The sequence below is a fragment of the Kwoniella pini genome, chromosome 8, assembly GCF_000512605.2.
Source record: "Kwoniella pini CBS 10737 chromosome 8, complete sequence".
NCBI lineage: Eukaryota > Fungi > Basidiomycota > Tremellomycetes > Tremellales > Cryptococcaceae > Kwoniella > Kwoniella pini.
In genome coordinates, this window is record NC_091723.1 from 771661 (window position 1) to 788594 (window position 16934).

A 16934-nucleotide genomic window follows, 5' to 3' on the forward strand; every position below is an offset into this window, starting at 1 on the left:
CATATTGGACATTTTTGAACAGGGTATGCATTATTACATACCTGATTTTGCCAATGCAAAGAAGTAAAGTGTACATCAAGATTTGATCACCAAAATTGATTTGACTCGGCCTTTACAAAATCGTGCCTGAACCGAAATGTTTGGGAGTTTTGACTTTTTTCCTCCGACTTTTGAAAGATATCATGAAATGATAAACGTTCATCTTCTTCGCGAAAATCATCAAAGTCAATATATCTATTTGTATATAAATCGCATTTTTTCTCTTATCATTAATCAAGATGGGAAAACAACTTATTGTATTTGATTTCGATTGGTCATTTGTCGATCAAGATACAGATAGATGGGTATTCGAAGTTCTCTCAACTGAATTAAGAAGATTATTACAATCTCGTAAATCTGCTGGATCTGGTATGCAATGTACACCTGATGTAGTGTGAGTGCTTCAACAACTTCATTAAATGTAAAAAATGGATAGTACGAGTGTGAAGAAAAGGACACGGACGAGTGGAAGAAGGAGATGTGTAAAGGAGTGTTAAGAAGTGTAGGGGTTTTCACATAGCTAACAAGTTTCCTTCCTTTAGCAACGATACGATGACAGATCTTTACGAGAAGGGATTCAAAAAGGAAGATATCCTTGAAGCTTTGAGGATATTACCTTTCGTTAGTTACGCCAAAATCAATTCTCATTATACCTTCATGCGATTTCCAATATACTTCACTCTTTCCGCTCTCTGCGTTTATGGCGAAGGATCAAGCTCACGACATATGACTGATTTGAATAGCATCCCGCCATGAAGCGAGCTGTTACTGCTTTACAATCTCGATCGAAAGATACTACTTTCTTATGTTTATCTAATTCTAACGAAGTCTACATCGGTACTATTCTTGAGGTGAGTTTCAAATTCCATCACCTGTTTCTTTTCTCTCGACCAAGGGCTGTAATAGCGTCGTTAAATATGTCCGCTTCTATTGAATCAAATTGATGCTAAAATGAGACTTGCCATAGAAACACAATCTTTCCAACTTGTTCGCCGATATAATCACAAACCCAGCTCATTGGAATCCTGATGCACCTGATCATTTAATAATTGGAAGAAGATTACCATCAACAGAACCACCTCATGGATGTAGTGTAGGATGTTTAGCAAATATGTGTAAAGGTGATGAATTAGATTCTTATTTATCTTCTCATGGTGGAAAAGATTCTTTTGATAAAATTGTTTATGTAGGAGATGGTGGAAATGATTTTTGCCCTTTATTAAGAATGAGAAAAGGTGATTTAGGTTTAGTTAGAAAAGGTTTAGAATTAGATACAAGAGTAAAAGAAGAAGGTGAAAAATCAGGATTGAAAATTGATGTTAAATATTGGGAACAAGCTTGGCAAATTGACGAGTGAGTAATTTATAGCATTTCTTGCTTTGATCTGAACCTTGCAATCAAATATTCAGTGATCTGCTTCTCATCACAACGATACGAGTATGGCTGACACAGGCTGTTATTAGGTACTTCCAAGAACTTTAGAGTTGCCTCCTCGAAGGACCATGGGTCCGGATCAGAAGCGAATATGATTACGAGATAGGGTCTATACTATTACAATGCATACAGATTCATATTATATCCTATATCCTTGTCCATCTTTCATTTGATCATGTAAAGCAGACCAAACTCCTCTTGCTGATTCTGACGCAGGAGCGGCTTCTAGAGTTAAGTTTTTCAGTGGTTTGATCTTTGCTCCTGATGAATTTAACAATAATTTGACCTAAGACAGTATATATGATTAGCTGGCGGCCCTGAATCATCTGACTTGCTGGTATTGACCTGATATATCTACCCAGCAGATTGTACAATATGAAGTTCCATAGACTCAAATAAAACAAAAACTTACTTTATTCGTCACACCATCCATTTCCAGCTTATTCACACATATCACCTTGTCTCGACCATTGACTTCAACAGATACGTCAGTATTGAGCATGATCAATTTCAGTAAACCTAAGAAATTGGATCTCACCATAATGACCCCTCAAAACAGCAGCTTTTCCCCTCTTCAGCCGTCTAACCACGAATTCTACATCCGGGTTTTCTCGAGCAAGATTTATCAAAGGTTTTCGAATAAATGATCTACAAAAGAAAGCATAAGTCAAAATTTCATACATGGAGCCCCTGAGATATGAAGATACACAGAGCACATATATCTCGTTTCTGGATGATAGGTACTCACCTTATACCATGTTGGGAAGGTGATTCAGCATCATAATCGAATATCAACTTTCTAAGTGGTGTTAAGAAGTGATTGTATCCTGGAACAGGGTACGTTTTCGGTATTGATGAAGAAGATGGGACCAGTCGAGGCATTCCGAGTACTTTGTATTGATGATTTTGAAATTAATTTGCGTGTCGACGTAGGGTATGTATCAATAATGACTTGCTCTAATTGATGATTTACGCAAATAGAATGAAATAAATCTCGAAATCTCGAAATCAACTTCATCCGCGGGACTAGGATGAAGAGATTGATAATGCTATCAGGAAAGAATGCCACGTCATGATCTCATTTCCTTCTCATGCTTTTAGTAAATAATGATCGATAAAGCAGGGTGAGTTGGCACTGCATGCATGCTGCCACCTTATTAATCCATGTATGAACAGAAACCATGTGCATGGCAAGATATCTACAGGGAGTGGATGTGGGATGAAATGAAACCAGTCGTAATATTCTACATGACTTGCAATTGCCGCAATGGAGAGCTATACGGATCTTAAGAAACAAAAGATAACTCCAGGAGCATGAAGAACGAAAAGCTTGTCGACTAAATCAATTAAATTCCTTAAAAAATAAAATATGTCCATCTTTCCAAGTCCATCCGGTCTCAGAGATGATTCTACTGTCCTCTCTTAATTGTACTATGGGTTTTTTGGTCAAACCTATAATACCTTGCGGCTCAGTTGATTCTGATCTCCAAATGCAAGTGATAGAGTCTTTATCACCTTCAGTAGTGATTTTACCATATAAAAGACTATTGACAACTTTTGTCAACTCATGTTGATCTTTGATGCATGAAGATGTCGGATCGAATTTAGCAATAGTAGAGATTACTGTTTTATCGAAATGACTCCATAAAGCTTCATCGAATGTATCCTTCCATGAGGAACCCGGGATTTTAATCTTTGTAGAAGAACCATAATTAGATTTTTGACATTCACGTTGTTTATTGATCAACTCGATAGTCTTTCCGGTGAGATCAGTCATGGATCTAGAAAATAACCTTTTCATAGGATCATTCCATTTATCTTTACTCTTTTCCAAGCTCTCAGAAACCTCTTTGTATTCTTGCTGTAAGTTGTCATAAGATGGAGTTTTGGGATCATTGAATCCTGCAAGGCCTTGGACAGCATTCAATTTAGTCTCTTCAGCTTGAACGGATCTTGCGAGAGATATTAACTCGTCTCTAACATCTTGCCTAGTGAAGTAATCTGCTTCAAAATTGATTTTGTAGACTTCTTGATCATTTACTGACTTTAATCTGCTTTCACCGTCTCGATAAGACCAAGTTGAATGAAGCTACAGTATACCATCAATATAGCTGTATTGAGTGAAGATTTTATCGCTCAAACTGACATCGTAGAGAAGAATAACTCACAGATTCAAGTGCTGCCAATTCGCCAGCAGTGGTTACAGGTCCCTTACTATTATTGGTGTTCAGCAGGGTGTCAGCATAGTTGGCAGGGCCGACACCTCCCGGTGTTGCTTCACTCTGGAATTTCCCGCTCTGTTGAGCTGTAGTAGGCGGCTTGATTGTGTGTCGCAAAGTGATGTCGTCTTCGTGATGGTTGGAAGTTTCAAGTTTGGAAAACATATTGAGATGGTGCTGATTGTGACTATCTGCTCCTTGTGATAGGAATAACCCAAGTACAATTTAGCAAACGTTGCCCTAGTTATAGTCGATCTCGAATCGACTCGATTTTCAGCTCCCGTTTACAGAGAGGACCTGTATGTTCTTCTCCTTTCAAGCTTGTTCGCTCTTTTCATCCCCGATGAGGCCCTGAGAGGTCCAGATTGACGAGACAGGTTCTTCTGCTTAATAACAGAATACGTCCAGATGTTGATCCAGTCCTTATTGCCAATATTTGTGTGAACAAAACGAATTTTGTCGAGTCGAGATTATATCAAGTGGGAATTCTCTAAGACGTATTCGATAATATCGGATCTGTTCCTTTCATCCTTATCTTACCTTGCAAATTCTATGAGCTTCCAATTGTGGACCTTTGAGGTCAAGCAGAATGATTGGATCATTGCTGCAGATTCATTGTATCGGTGCAATAAGTGAATAGGAGGTAAGCCTCAACCAAATTTAAAATTGAAGCAATCATTTCAACTGGAAGCGCCACTTGAGATCACATTGTGCATGGGTGGCTAAGCTATACATACCAGATGATATAGCGAAAACTATTAAAAATATGATTTGGGAAAAAAAAGTTTCAAAGACTTAAATAATGTTCACCTAATGAATTTAAAGTACCGTCAACATTTTCTAAACCATAAGTTAATTCACTAAATTTAGGTAAAGAACCAAACCAAGACCATCTTTCAACATAAGATGAACCTTCATTTTTAAACCAATTTATTGCTTTTTCCATAAAATCTTTTTGTTTTTCATTATCACATATTTCTCCTGTTGTAAAATCTTGACAATCAAATTCAGTTACCCAAATTGGTTTTCCTTGTCTTGGAAATTCCTATAAAAATCAAAAATATTATCATCATTAGAAAGTTCTTATTTAAATCTCAATCGTTTAATGCAATGTAATGCATTAAAACTTGATAAAGACGTTTCAAAAGAATAAAACTCACTTTGATATATTTAAATAAATCTTCAATTTCTGTACCGTAAAAATGAATAGGTATAAAATCGTATTTACAATTACCTGCACAAGCTGTAACCCATGGCTATGTAATCTAAGTCAGTATTTATATTCTTCTCGGAATAGCTAAACAACCTGGATCAGATACATAATGACTTACAGTAAACCATGATTCAACTCCACCACGAGCAACAGCCGGACTTCCAATTTTAACATCTCCACTTACTTTTGCTGTCCATTGTTGATGTAATGTAGCAGCCAAAGCAGTATCTTTTATATCACATCCTCCTACATTCGCACCTTGATCGGCTACAACACAATTGACATTCAACATTATCAGTATCTTCTAGAAGAACACAATTTGAAGGAAATCGTCCTCGGACTCACGCTCGTTAAAAGACATAATATACTTGATATCATCAGTTACACCAGTAAAAGATTCAGCTTTTTCTTTACCCCATACACAAGCTACAAATTCACTTTGCATTCCTTGAAAAGGTTCAGTACCCCAATTCCAATACCAACCTAAATTTTGTATATTCGTTAATTTTGAATATGCAGTATCATCTAATCCTAATCCAACTTTTTCACCACTTCCACTTCCTGCTGTTCCACTTCCGCTTGCTGTGGTTACAGGAGCAGCACTAGAGATTGTTTGACTTGTTTCAAATTTCGAAGTTAAAGAAGCTGAAGGGATAATTGTCGAAGGTGAGCTTGCTGGTGGTTGAGTGACCGATGAAGGGGAAGTTGCTGGTGCTTGAGTATAAGCAGGAAGCGAAGTCTTTTGTGTGTTCACAAGTGGTTGACTTAAACTTGAAAGAAAAGTAGGTACATTTGATGATTTAGGTCCACCCCATCCATTCCATCTTCCTTTATCGAAGGCAGCTATATTCTTATTGGTTACAGAAAGAGAGGTGATAGCTATAGAAGGAATGACAGCGCCAGTCCCTGTAGGTATAAGTACTGTATTGTTAACATGTTGAGCAAAGGCTGCTATAGCTTCGGAATTATTGCTTTTCTCAGATGAAGAGGAGGAGGAGGAGGATTTAACAGCGCAATTTCGTCGAGCAGGAGCGGCTGAAATTGGGAGTAAGAATGGAAGGAGAGTAATCAGTGTGAACTGAAGCATGGTAAATATTCGTTAGAAAACGGTTAGACGTCGATGATGATTGCTAGTAAAGAAGGAATGTTTGCGAGTATGGGTGGTACACCTATCAAAGGTGTTGAAATAACGAATGACCAAAGTGAGAAGGAAGGTGAATAAGAAAAATATAATCCATAGGAGAGAAAATTAGCAGAAAACACTTTGTTATTAGCTTTATTTATATTTCAATCATGAGAATGGGTATTGATTAATCCTTTGATTGGTTAATTAGTGAATTTGCTTTGTTAATGATAAGCACAAAATTGCCATTTCTCCTAGCTTGTATGTAAACCCGTAAGATCAATCATTTCCCACCACATCCTTTGAGCCAGGAGATGAAATCTGGAAATCATCCTTAGATGTCCATCGATCCTTCCGAAAGGTATATATTGGCAGCTCAAAGGAAGTGCAAATTATGTGTTCAAGGTTTCAACAATTATTCATTGGATGCATGATCCAATTATCAGTCACGATCGACATGATTATCAGCCTGCAAAGGATACGGAGTCTGTCGGAGATGGGTCTAACAAAATCGACAAATCGGAATGCTTTTACAGATCGATGGTCTAAGCAATACTTTCTAAGCAGTTTGAAGTAGCTGTAAAAGTTCCATCCTTCTCATACTATTCTCTTCTTCCACAAGCATCAATCTAGCTTTAATCATGATATATCTAGCTTGCCATTCGCTCCTTCCTAGTAAATCTAATTCACCTCCAGGTATATCTGGATCAGGTACGGATTGTATTAATTGAGCTTCTTCAGGTATACCTAATTCAGAAGGTGGTTCATCAAGTGAATCTGGTATTGGATTCTTAGAATCAAGTATTTGACGTGGAAATATTGATCTTAAATAATTTAAAGCTTCTATTTCTTCAAAAGTTGGATTTAATATTTCTCTCTTACGTATTCTAGGTAAAACTTCTGCTATATCTTCATCTAATAATAAATCTTCATCTGATATTGGAAGTGCATTCAATGGTGTTCTAGTAAGTGGAGTAGAAGCTATTGGTGCATGTCGAGCTTTGGATTTATTCTTTGTAGCTTTTGATATACCAGGTGTAGTTTGATTAAGAGAAATAGCTGGAGGAGGAGGAACAGGTTTAGGAGGTCGTTCAATGTGCTGAGAACGAATATGCTTTTGTAACGCGTCTGAACGTGTGAATGATTTCGGACAGCCTAAAGCATAGGTAGGAATCATCAGTGAGCATAATACTTACTAGATGCGAGTGTCGACGAAAACGCATTTAGACATGAAAGAAATATAACGACTACTCACCGGCATAAGTACATGCGTATGGCCTTTCTCCGGTATGCATTCTCATGTGAGTCGATAAAGAATGTCTAGAAGCTTGCTTTTGACCTGTTCTAGGACAGTTGATCCACTCGCAGATGAATGCGTCCTTGAGGGCGTTGATATGGTCTACAAGTAGAACAGATAGGTGAATGATGAACGATATATGGTCGTGAGGTAGATGGACGATGAGAGAAGGAGAGAGCGTAGTGATTGAGTCAGATAAAAACAAATCAATTGTCAGTATCCATCATTCAACATAGTCAAATGAATCCGTTTCGTCGAAGAGTATGCCAGTGTCAATCCACATCACAGCCCACATCAAATCAAGAGTCCGAGCTCATCTTATAATCAAAAGTCAAAGCAAAATGATAGATGATTTACCTTCTTTAACATGTTCTATCAATCCATTATGAGTTCCATTAACTTCTTCACAATCACCCCATTCGCATTTAAAAGTACCTTGATTTCCATCTCCTTCAACTTTTGTTTCATCAGCTAATTCATCAATTTCTTCAGTTTTAACTTTTTTTCCTCCTTTATTTGAAATAGAAGGTCCAGCTTCATTTTGATTCTCTTCTTCTACTTCTACTTCTAATTCTTCTTCACCTAATAAATCTCCTATTTGATCATCTAATTCTACTTCAGGTAATTTAGATTTCCTTTTTTTCTTTGATTTGACTTTTGATTTTGGTTTTGATTCGTCTATTTCTTGATTAGGTTTAGGAGAATCATAATTAGATAAAATTGGTGAAGATTGTGCTTGAAGTGGTGAAGATGATGGAGGAGATGAATTTATGGATGTCATCCTTTTGTATATTTGTATGAAAGGAGATTGAATTGATTCAAAGTAGAAGAAAAGTGATTCAGAAAGAAGGAAATAAAGTCTATTGTAAGTGAAGTTAGTTTAATCAACTTGAAACTCGAGAAAGTGGAGTTGTCCGGCGCGAAAGCAGACTTGAGCCGGAGCGCTGAATATCAACTCCAACTCCTCGGTGATGTTCACAATAGACAGCATGTTCACGGGCATCTTGTATTTCTATAGCTCGGGTACAATGACTAGCTACAACCCTAGAAGCTCTGTACAACGTCGTATTGATTCTGATCATCTATGAAAATGGGGAAGCCGCAATAAAATACGCGCTCATTTGGCTTGTAGGGTCAACCCATATCAGTCGCTATCGGTAAATTGATTACACTTTGTCATGATTGATATACAATGGTCTTGGGGAATCTAGTAGACTCAAAACTGTACATGATACCATGCTGTGGGACAAGTTTGACCATACATCTTAGACGAAGGAAACAGTCTCAGCCTGTGGTACCTCTTGTGATTAACACGTGAAGAGGGACGGGATATCTTTTTAGCTTTTTCACTGGAATCTGATCGCCAAATAAGGCAGTCACCGAGATTGCGTAAAAATGACTTCATACTTTATCACCTCATGATTCGTATCATGTAGATAATCAATTGATTGATTAGCAATTCAGGACCAATGAACTTCAGCCTATTAATACGCCATGGGCATATGTATACATTGCCAGTAATCTTTTTCGCATCATTTAAATTGAATAACAATTGATTTACCTAGTTTCTTGAGCATTTGAAAAGTTGGAATTCACAATGCAAGCGATTAGTGATACTTTACAATCAGCAACGGAGTTAGTAGTTGGACCTACTATAGTAGCTGGACCTGAAGAATGGTTGAAAGCTGATGAAACGGAACAACGTGAAGAAGATGAAGATGCTAAGATGTGAGTTTGGAGGATACCTTATCATGCTATTTTAGTGCCTACCTGTTTAAACTATTCTATTCAGCCTTCGGGTGGGAGAATTAGTACATGATATGCAAAGTCATAATTTTGATGCTCATCAACATAAATTCAGAGGTACACATGTGAGCCAAATTTGATTTTTTGACTGAGCGATAAGCTCCTCTGGTTCTGAATGAAAGACTGATTATCGAATCTTATGATAGGTGAAATCTCTAGGATTTGTCAAAGGATCAATCGCTATCAATTCAGATTTACCTTCGTATTTACAACATGGTCTTTTTGCAGAAGTAGGAAAGAAATATGATTGTATAGGAAGATATGCAAATGAACCTTCATTTATATTACCAGATAATACATCAGCACCAAGAGGATTTTCACTTAAAATTTTTGATGTTAACGGAGAAAGATTATCACCAGCTCCAAATGGATCAACGAATCAAGGTACACAAGATTTTTTATTTAATAATGCACCAATTGTTGAACTTACAAATTTGAATACAACAATTGAAATTTTTGAATTAAGAACAAAATATTTTGATAATCCTACACAACTTAATTTAGAATTAGCTAAAAGAAGTGATAGATTAAAACAATTTGCACCTTTTATGTTACCTAATAAATATGTTATAGGATCTACATTTTATTCTCAATGTGAGTTTTTGACTACTCTTAATTCCCCAAATCAACAGTAAATAGCTTAAGCTAATGGTTTTTGTTGTACTTTTTTTTCTTTTTGAAAAAATAGCCGCTTTCAAATTTGGTCCATATGCATGTAAATTTTCATTATTACCTATTTCTCAATTTCAAGAAGAATTTAAAGGTAAAACAATTCCAAAAGATAGTAATAAAACTTTTCATAGAGATCATATTCGTGAATATTATTCAAAAAATCCAACAGAATATAAATTAAGAGCACAATTTTCTTCTGATTTAAATAAACAACCAATTGAAGATGCTAGTATTGAATGGAAAGAATCTTATTCACCTTGGTATGATTTAGCTATAATTAAATTTGATTCTCAAGAAACTTTTAGTGATGAAAGAAGAATTTGGTGGGAAGATCATATTGGATTATCACCTTGGGATGGTTTATTAGATCATAGACCTTTAGGTAGTATTAATAGACTTAGACATAAAGCTTATGAAATGTCAAGAGCTTATAGAGAAAAAGGAAATCAAACTAAAGTTTATTTACCACTTAAAGTGGAAGATATACCTAATTAGCCAGGTTAAGATTCTTTATTTGTCCGGATCAGATCTTGGTCGTTGTAGAATATGCAAGATAGTTTGAGTCGCTTGAAAATGTATGATATGCATATAGATATAATATATATAAATGTATCGATTGCGAAAATGCAAGAGATTAGTAGTAGATTACAAAGGTAGATCGGATGGTCCGAGAGTTTTGATCCATCGCTCGACGCGTTTTAACTTTTGTACTGTACATTCGGCAAATTAAACATTCTTCGAACATTGCTTGTTTCGCGCACCTCTTTGGGAATCCAGCTTCTGGACCATTCAAATTCCTTCAAGCTCTTTCAATACATATGAGGGAGTCAGACGACGTGCTGACAATCTGCCGATTCGAAAATCTCAGCCAAAATGATTTTACCGGACCGCACATCATTCACACCTCTTTCTACAATTTCATTACCGTCTTCACACATCTTACATCCAGGATCATGTAATCCTTCAATGGACTTGGTAGTCCTTCTGTCACATCCATTCAATCCTTCATCCAACTCATGGAAAGGAAAAGGTAAAGAAATTGGAAAGACACAGATTTCACTTTGGCGTACAGGTGGAAGTAAAGTTTGGGAAGTAAATGTTACTGGACAAGTAGTAGGTTTAGCATGGAGTGAAGATGGTATGTCTCAATGTTCATTCCTTAAAAAACATTCTTTGTCACACCTTATGTACTCAATGTATGATTTCACCAGGCCTGATATTATCCTTATTCACCTGGTCGAACGAACGAACAATTGATCATCTAAGTGTACATACTGGAGAAGTGATACGATCCATACCTTTTCCTCAAAATCTAAATGTAGGTCATATAGATGATTTAAGAGCAGGAAAATGGATAGATATGAAATGGGTACAAGCTCAAAACGATTGGGATCGTGTAAAAGTGAGCTAAAATGAAATCTGAGTAAACTCGACTTTAATTGATATGGCAATTATAGAATGGTTCGTCTATAAATATAATTGACTCTTTACCTACTGTCACACCTGTAGATCCTCCAAAACCGCCAAAGTGAGATGAGATTACCGCGATTGTGCAGGTGAAATAATTGAGCTGACAGTATGTTAGCTTATTGCCCTTTATGCAGAAATCCAACAAACCAGAACCTCGGCCAACTTTTCATTCCCTCTTAAAATCCTTTCCTTCCTTGCTCCCATCTAACATACCTCTCCCACCGAATATACTGAGTATATCTTCTTATCCTTTCTTGACTGGAACTTTACCGTTACCTCCATCACAAGGAAAAGAAAATGCACAGGAAATACTGGAATTATCTAAAATATCAGATCGAATGAGCGGGTATTTAGATATCATTTTAAGAGGATTGGAAAATGCAGAAATAGCATTTAGGGAGAGTGAGAAACAAACTATGATTTGTAGAGAAGATTTGGAGACTTGTGCTCAGCAACAAGCCAGTGAGTTCTGCCTTTTATCTACTGTAGACTTAGTGGTGATGGAGCATTGATAGAGGAGCTAATTTGCGTGAATTGATAGTGACAATACCGGATGTACATTCTGACTTATTTCGATTTTTGATGACTGGACGAAGTGGAGTAGCTGTAAATGAGTGGCTAGGAAGTAAACTGACAGGCCGAGTGAGTGGTGTAACCGATGTCTGAGCTGTATATGAAGCTAATTTGAGGAGTTCGTCGATAGACCTTAACCAAATGGGATCAAACGCTGGATAGTTCCTATAAATCGATACAAAATTTGATAATAGAGAGTATATCTCCTGCTCTAGAGAGGCTCGTGTTGTTACTGGAGGAGATGAAAGGATGGAGTAGAACGTAAGTTAAATTGTTTCAGTGGGCCGTCGAATTGTTATAATCTGATCTATTTCGTCCAGACCAAGATACCAAGCTCGAATACAATTGCGAGAGGATGATGTTGTGAAAGCTACAGATCTAGTGCTGGGTTTTGCAAAATTAATGGAGAAGATGAGGCGGGATGCGGAACACGAGATGAAGGCTGCTTCCGAATTCATGAAATGGCTAAAATATGGTATGTCGCCCATTATTTCATACTAATGGAACGAGATACCGGTTAAGGCTATGCTGATTCTACCGTTGTTTATACCTTGTAGAAATCGTTAGAGCCGCATCTCAAGACACATCTTCAGATGACATACCAACACCAACGCATGACTTGAAATTAGTTTGGTCATTCATGATTAACGGATTCGTTCATTCTTCATTTCATGATCATTTCCCTTACTTATCTGTAAGACCTCCAAAAGATTTCCTTCCAGATGAATTTACAAGGTATACTCGAAAACCTAATAGAAATTTAGACGAAGTTTTGAAAGAAACTCAAACAGAATTGGGAATAATTAAAAAAGAAATAATGTATACACCATCAACAAAAGCGAATGAATCTTTAAATTCTACAAATGGATCAGAAAGTACAATGTCTATGGATATGTCAATGTCTGTAGTTGAAGATGAAGATAATGATGAAGATGTAGATAGAGATTTAACACCTACTGGTATTTTATCAGAAGATGAAGAAGATTTACTTTCAAGTCCTGATACTGTTGAAAGGAAAAATCTGTATGCTGTTCAAGAAGAAGAAGAAATTGAAAGAAAGATAGAGAAAGAACCATGGGTATGGATAAATACATTAGTAAGAGATCTTGAAAAATTAATAAAAGATGCAATTGGTTTGATTGATGATGGGTATAATTTACCCTTGAATGATGGGATGAGAGATAAGAGAATTGTTCAAGGTGGATTATGGGAAGTACTAGTTTCGAAAAATGATAAAGATGAACAGCAAAGTAAGTGTTATTCTGTCGACTGTATAGACTCGAACAATTTGCTAATAGATTCCTTGGATTTAGTATGGCTCATGTATACATCTGATTCGGCATCATCCTCGCCCTCAGCGACAGCGAAAATATCTACATTTGCTTTATTCGACTCGGAACAGTCTTTAACCTGCCTGTCTATCCAGTTCTTCGATGATGATGAAATTGTCTTACTCCTTGAATCGGAAAATGGGAGGTATCTCGTTACGTTACGATATGTCGAATTACTTGATCTTGAGCAGATGGTCGAGATGAATGTAAGCGACATAAGGGGTATAGATGACATTGTTAAAATACACCAAAATACCTTTCAGGTCAGCTTATATACCTTTTGCTTTCAGTGGGACGGAAAGCTGATTATACAATTTTTATGTAGGCTATACTACCTATACCGATAAGTAGATCAAGATATCTTGGAGTCACACCACAATTTGATACGTCTCTTGATCATACTAAAGTTGCAATTGCGTTAAATGGACGAACGGGAAGAAGATTAGGTTGTGTTGCTTTTGAAGATGGTCGTTCATTGCAAGTTTGGGATCTTGATGTTGATGAGGACGAGGAGGATGAGGATGAGCAAGAGGAACAAGAAGATGGAGAAGGAGAAGAGTCGTAATTGATGAAAAATGATTTTCAGGTCATATTGTATTATACATGCAATGTTATATAATGTTATTTATTCTAAAATTATATTTCAGTTTCATCTGGTTCTTCATCTTCTACATCTGGTATTGTATATACAGGTTTTGAAAAAGTACTATCATCGGGATTTTTAAAGCTGTATAAAAAAAAACCAAATGTTAAAATATGAAATATATTTTTTTGACAAACTTCTGAAATATCGAATAAAAATCGAAAAAAAAAGAATAGACATAACAACATACCTTATAAATAAAACTTTCCACCTTTCCCAACCTAAAGTAGAAATTGATTTATTTCCTATATTATTATTACTTTCATCATCTTCTAAATTTTTAATTTCTTTCTCTTGAATTTCTTGTCCTTCTATTATTTCTTTATATTCCCATAATTGAATATCAGAAATTAAATTTGGTTTAAATGATAAAGTAGTAGAAAGTGGTTGTAATGCTTTAAGTAATTGAGATTTTATTAGATTTATTGTTCTATTGAATTGCCAAATATTTCCATTAAGCAAGATTTAAACATAATATATCTTTTCGAGTCTGGAAATTGAACTTACGTATTTGAAGGTAATGATAATAAAATTGCTGATTTATTGAAATGAAATGTTATATGATGTAAATTAGATGATTTAGGTGGCTATTTAATTAAGTCTAAATTAGCTTATTCATATAATGGAACGATCCTAATGATGAGAATTACCATTTTCAATTTATCTACTTTCTGCTGAATACACAGCTTGAATAATTCTTGATGTGAAGTCTATAACGAAGACCAGGATTAGAAAAGAAGGAATACTCGAGTAGTGATTTACGCGTCAGATGAAGAATGAGAATCGGATAATATATGAGAACGGTGATCGCCGATGTGATGCACGACGTGTTATGATTAATTGACGTTATCGATTACTATTACTCGTAGAGTTTACAATGGAGAGTTATCCAATATTATATGGCTTTATTCAATACATCCTCACCTATCTGTTTCTGTTAAAAAAAAAAAGCTATCAATGTCTGCCTGACCCACACAATTGAAAAAAAGGGAATGAAGGCGTATTGTTTCTGGTATCTTGGTTGTGAAATCATATCGCAATGATGAAAGCATCAACTTCTTCCTTTTCGTTGGCATCTACTCCTCCATCCGAATCAGAAATATGGGGTTCAAACATTCCATCAAATTCGAGCTCAACTTCAAATTCACCTCAACTCGGAAAGCGCACATTAGTCAAACGTAAAAATGATTCATCGTCTAACACACCTCAATTCGCATCTACAAATTCGATAACCAATCTAACTAAAGATCAAAATGATATTGATAATGAAATGCTTGAAACAATATTACCTATAAATAAACATCCTTTATCTGGTCCGACACCTCCTACTATACACACAGATATATTAGGAGATATAAGTAGACCAAATTTAAAAAGATTAACAAGTGAAACTGAGAGACAAGTTGCTGAAAGTTCAAAATCAGGTTCAGAATATGGAGGTGGATCTGTAAGAGGTAGTTTTGATTTATTAAGGATGACTCCTGGAGGAGCGGATGATGAATCTCGTGAAGTAGAAGTACTTATACATACTGTTAGTCAACTTCTTTCGTTCTCCAGTCATCAGAAAATATAGCTGAATAGTAAGAATGATTAGGTAAAGCCAAACGAATCATTAGCTGGAATAGCATTATTATATGGTATAGACGTAAGTGTAAACGAACTTTCATTGATATAGTTAAATGACGTGTGAAATATTGGGAATCATTGACGCTGAATGAACTTTGTGAAATAGCTCGCGACTTTACGGAAATCGAATAAGCTTTGGTCATCAGATCCTGTACATATCCGTACTCACCTATACGTCCCACTAGAAGCATGCAGATGGAATAAAGCAAAAGAGACCTTAATTAGAGGTCCAGGTGAAGGTCAAGTAACTTTGATGCCTAAGAAAGAGAAAGGCAAGGGTAAAGAAGTCGATCTCACCCATCAGAACGGATTAATTGGCTTAGGATTAAACGAAGACCATCACAAGGGATCCTTCAACTCGATGGAAAATTTAATTACCCCCTCTCGAGAAATCAATTTAGGAGCATCAATGTCACCAAGTTCATCTCTCACAGATTTAGCTAATACATTTTTACCATCTACAAATCAATCATACAATCATGATCATACTTCACCACCAACTTCAACTGAACCTTTGGGACAAATAATAGAAAACACACCTAGGATATTAGATGTAGTTAGAATACCTTCTAGTGAATTACGCTTTTTTCCTAAACCTAACAAGCCACCTGATCGAAAATCATTAGATCAATCAAGAGGTTCTATAGAAATATATCGAAGTAATGGAAATGAAGGAGGAAGTAGAAGTAATAGATCAAGAAGTAATACTGCTAATTCACCTTTGAAAATGTCTAATGGCGTTGATAGTTTTTTCGAAAGAAAAGATTCGATTGAAATTTCCAGAACAACTAATTCACGATCTGAAGAATCAATGCCACATAATCAAGGTCCAACAATAATAAATAACTTATCTACTTTACCACCTTCAATATCAAAACAAACTGATTCAATAAATTCCAATATTACCGAAAATACTAAATCAAAATCGACTGTAGTCAAACTTCGTCCTCCTTCTTCTAATTTACCTTTATCGCATAATAGACAAGTATCAAGTGGTATTCAAAGTAAATTAATGGATTTTTTTACTATTCCTCCTCCACCACCAAGTCAACAACCTTTTCCTACCTTATCAACTGGATCTGAAACAGTCGGTAGAGGTAAAAAGGAACGATCATCATCATCATCAACACAAAATGGTTTACATAGAAAACCTATTTCTACTTCGAATACGAGTTTAAGTACAATAAAAACAGAACAAGAAAGTATGGAATTGAAGACTAGATATAACGATTTAGGATTAGATCTTGGAATTGGTGGACTTGGTTTAGGAACGAATTTGAAATTAGGAGATTTACGGAAAGGAGGAAATTTAAATAGGAAAGATAGTTTGAATAAAGGTGATAAGCAAGACTGAGGAAGGCTTATTTGTAGCTTTTCTTGTAATTTTCATTGTATATACCTTTCATCGTTGCTCAAGTTCAAAACCCTATATCATCAACATTAAAGTGTTTCACAGATTTGTAAATTATCATATTATTGTATATATGC

At 35.9% G+C, this 16934-nt stretch overlaps 9 protein-coding genes across 9 annotated transcripts; 4 read left to right on the forward strand and 5 right to left on the reverse strand.

The window, feature by feature from the left end:
- Window positions 1-278: 278 nt before the first annotated feature.
- On the forward strand, window positions 279-1396 carry I206_106038 (uncharacterized protein; the record flags this gene model as incomplete). The annotated part of the gene is made up of 4 exons (XM_019156590.1): window positions 279-433; window positions 582-660; window positions 783-890; window positions 1007-1396. 4 exons carry the CDS (start codon window positions 279-281, stop codon window positions 1394-1396), a joined length of 732 nt encoding a protein of 243 aa, XP_019010392.1.
- Window positions 1397-1612: 216 nt separating this feature from the next.
- Window positions 1613-2355, reverse strand: I206_106039 (mitochondrial 54S ribosomal protein mL43; the record flags this gene model as incomplete). The annotated part of the gene is made up of 4 exons (XM_019156591.1): window positions 1613-1759; window positions 1886-1947; window positions 2012-2121; window positions 2222-2355. The coding sequence occupies 4 exons, from the start codon at window positions 2353-2355 to the stop codon at window positions 1613-1615; spliced, it is 453 nt and encodes a 150-aa protein (XP_019010393.1).
- A 460-nt stretch (window positions 2356-2815) lies between these two features.
- I206_106040 (uncharacterized protein) lies at window positions 2816-3857 on the reverse strand (the record flags this gene model as incomplete). The annotated part of the gene is made up of 2 exons (XM_019156592.1): window positions 2816-3562; window positions 3642-3857. The coding sequence occupies 2 exons, from the start codon at window positions 3855-3857 to the stop codon at window positions 2816-2818; spliced, it is 963 nt and encodes a 320-aa protein (XP_019010394.1).
- A 622-nt stretch (window positions 3858-4479) lies between these two features.
- I206_106041 (uncharacterized protein) lies at window positions 4480-5992 on the reverse strand (the record flags this gene model as incomplete). The annotated part of the gene is made up of 4 exons (XM_019156593.1): window positions 4480-4737; window positions 4853-4948; window positions 5024-5172; window positions 5251-5992. 4 exons carry the CDS (start codon window positions 5990-5992, stop codon window positions 4480-4482), a joined length of 1245 nt encoding a protein of 414 aa, XP_019010395.1.
- Window positions 5993-6587: 595 nt separating this feature from the next.
- I206_106042 (uncharacterized protein) lies at window positions 6588-8106 on the reverse strand (the record flags this gene model as incomplete). Its single annotated transcript, XM_019156594.1, has 3 exons — window positions 6588-7183; window positions 7284-7427; window positions 7683-8106. The coding sequence occupies 3 exons, from the start codon at window positions 8104-8106 to the stop codon at window positions 6588-6590; spliced, it is 1164 nt and encodes a 387-aa protein (XP_019010396.1).
- Window positions 8107-8922: 816 nt separating this feature from the next.
- I206_106043 (uncharacterized protein) lies at window positions 8923-10298 on the forward strand (the record flags this gene model as incomplete). The annotated part of the gene is made up of 4 exons (XM_019156595.1): window positions 8923-9053; window positions 9118-9196; window positions 9278-9725; window positions 9820-10298. 4 exons carry the CDS (start codon window positions 8923-8925, stop codon window positions 10296-10298), a joined length of 1137 nt encoding a protein of 378 aa, XP_019010397.1.
- A 378-nt stretch (window positions 10299-10676) lies between these two features.
- I206_106044 (uncharacterized protein) lies at window positions 10677-13742 on the forward strand (the record flags this gene model as incomplete). The annotated part of the gene is made up of 10 exons (XM_070203229.1): window positions 10677-10941; window positions 11015-11205; window positions 11261-11331; window positions 11389-11735; window positions 11815-11915; window positions 11977-12107; window positions 12167-12321; window positions 12404-13096; window positions 13160-13440; window positions 13503-13742. The coding sequence occupies 10 exons, from the start codon at window positions 10677-10679 to the stop codon at window positions 13740-13742; spliced, it is 2475 nt and encodes an 824-aa protein (XP_070059330.1).
- Window positions 13743-13813: 71 nt separating this feature from the next.
- Window positions 13814-14473, reverse strand: I206_106045 (uncharacterized protein; the record flags this gene model as incomplete). The annotated part of the gene is made up of 4 exons (XM_019156597.1): window positions 13814-13904; window positions 14011-14250; window positions 14328-14407; window positions 14471-14473. The coding sequence occupies 4 exons, from the start codon at window positions 14471-14473 to the stop codon at window positions 13814-13816; spliced, it is 414 nt and encodes a 137-aa protein (XP_019010399.1).
- A 386-nt stretch (window positions 14474-14859) lies between these two features.
- I206_106046 (uncharacterized protein) lies at window positions 14860-16800 on the forward strand (the record flags this gene model as incomplete). Its single annotated transcript, XM_019156598.1, has 3 exons — window positions 14860-15351; window positions 15415-15465; window positions 15553-16800. 3 exons carry the CDS (start codon window positions 14860-14862, stop codon window positions 16798-16800), a joined length of 1791 nt encoding a protein of 596 aa, XP_019010400.1.
- Between the last annotated feature and the right edge of the window lie 134 nt (window positions 16801-16934).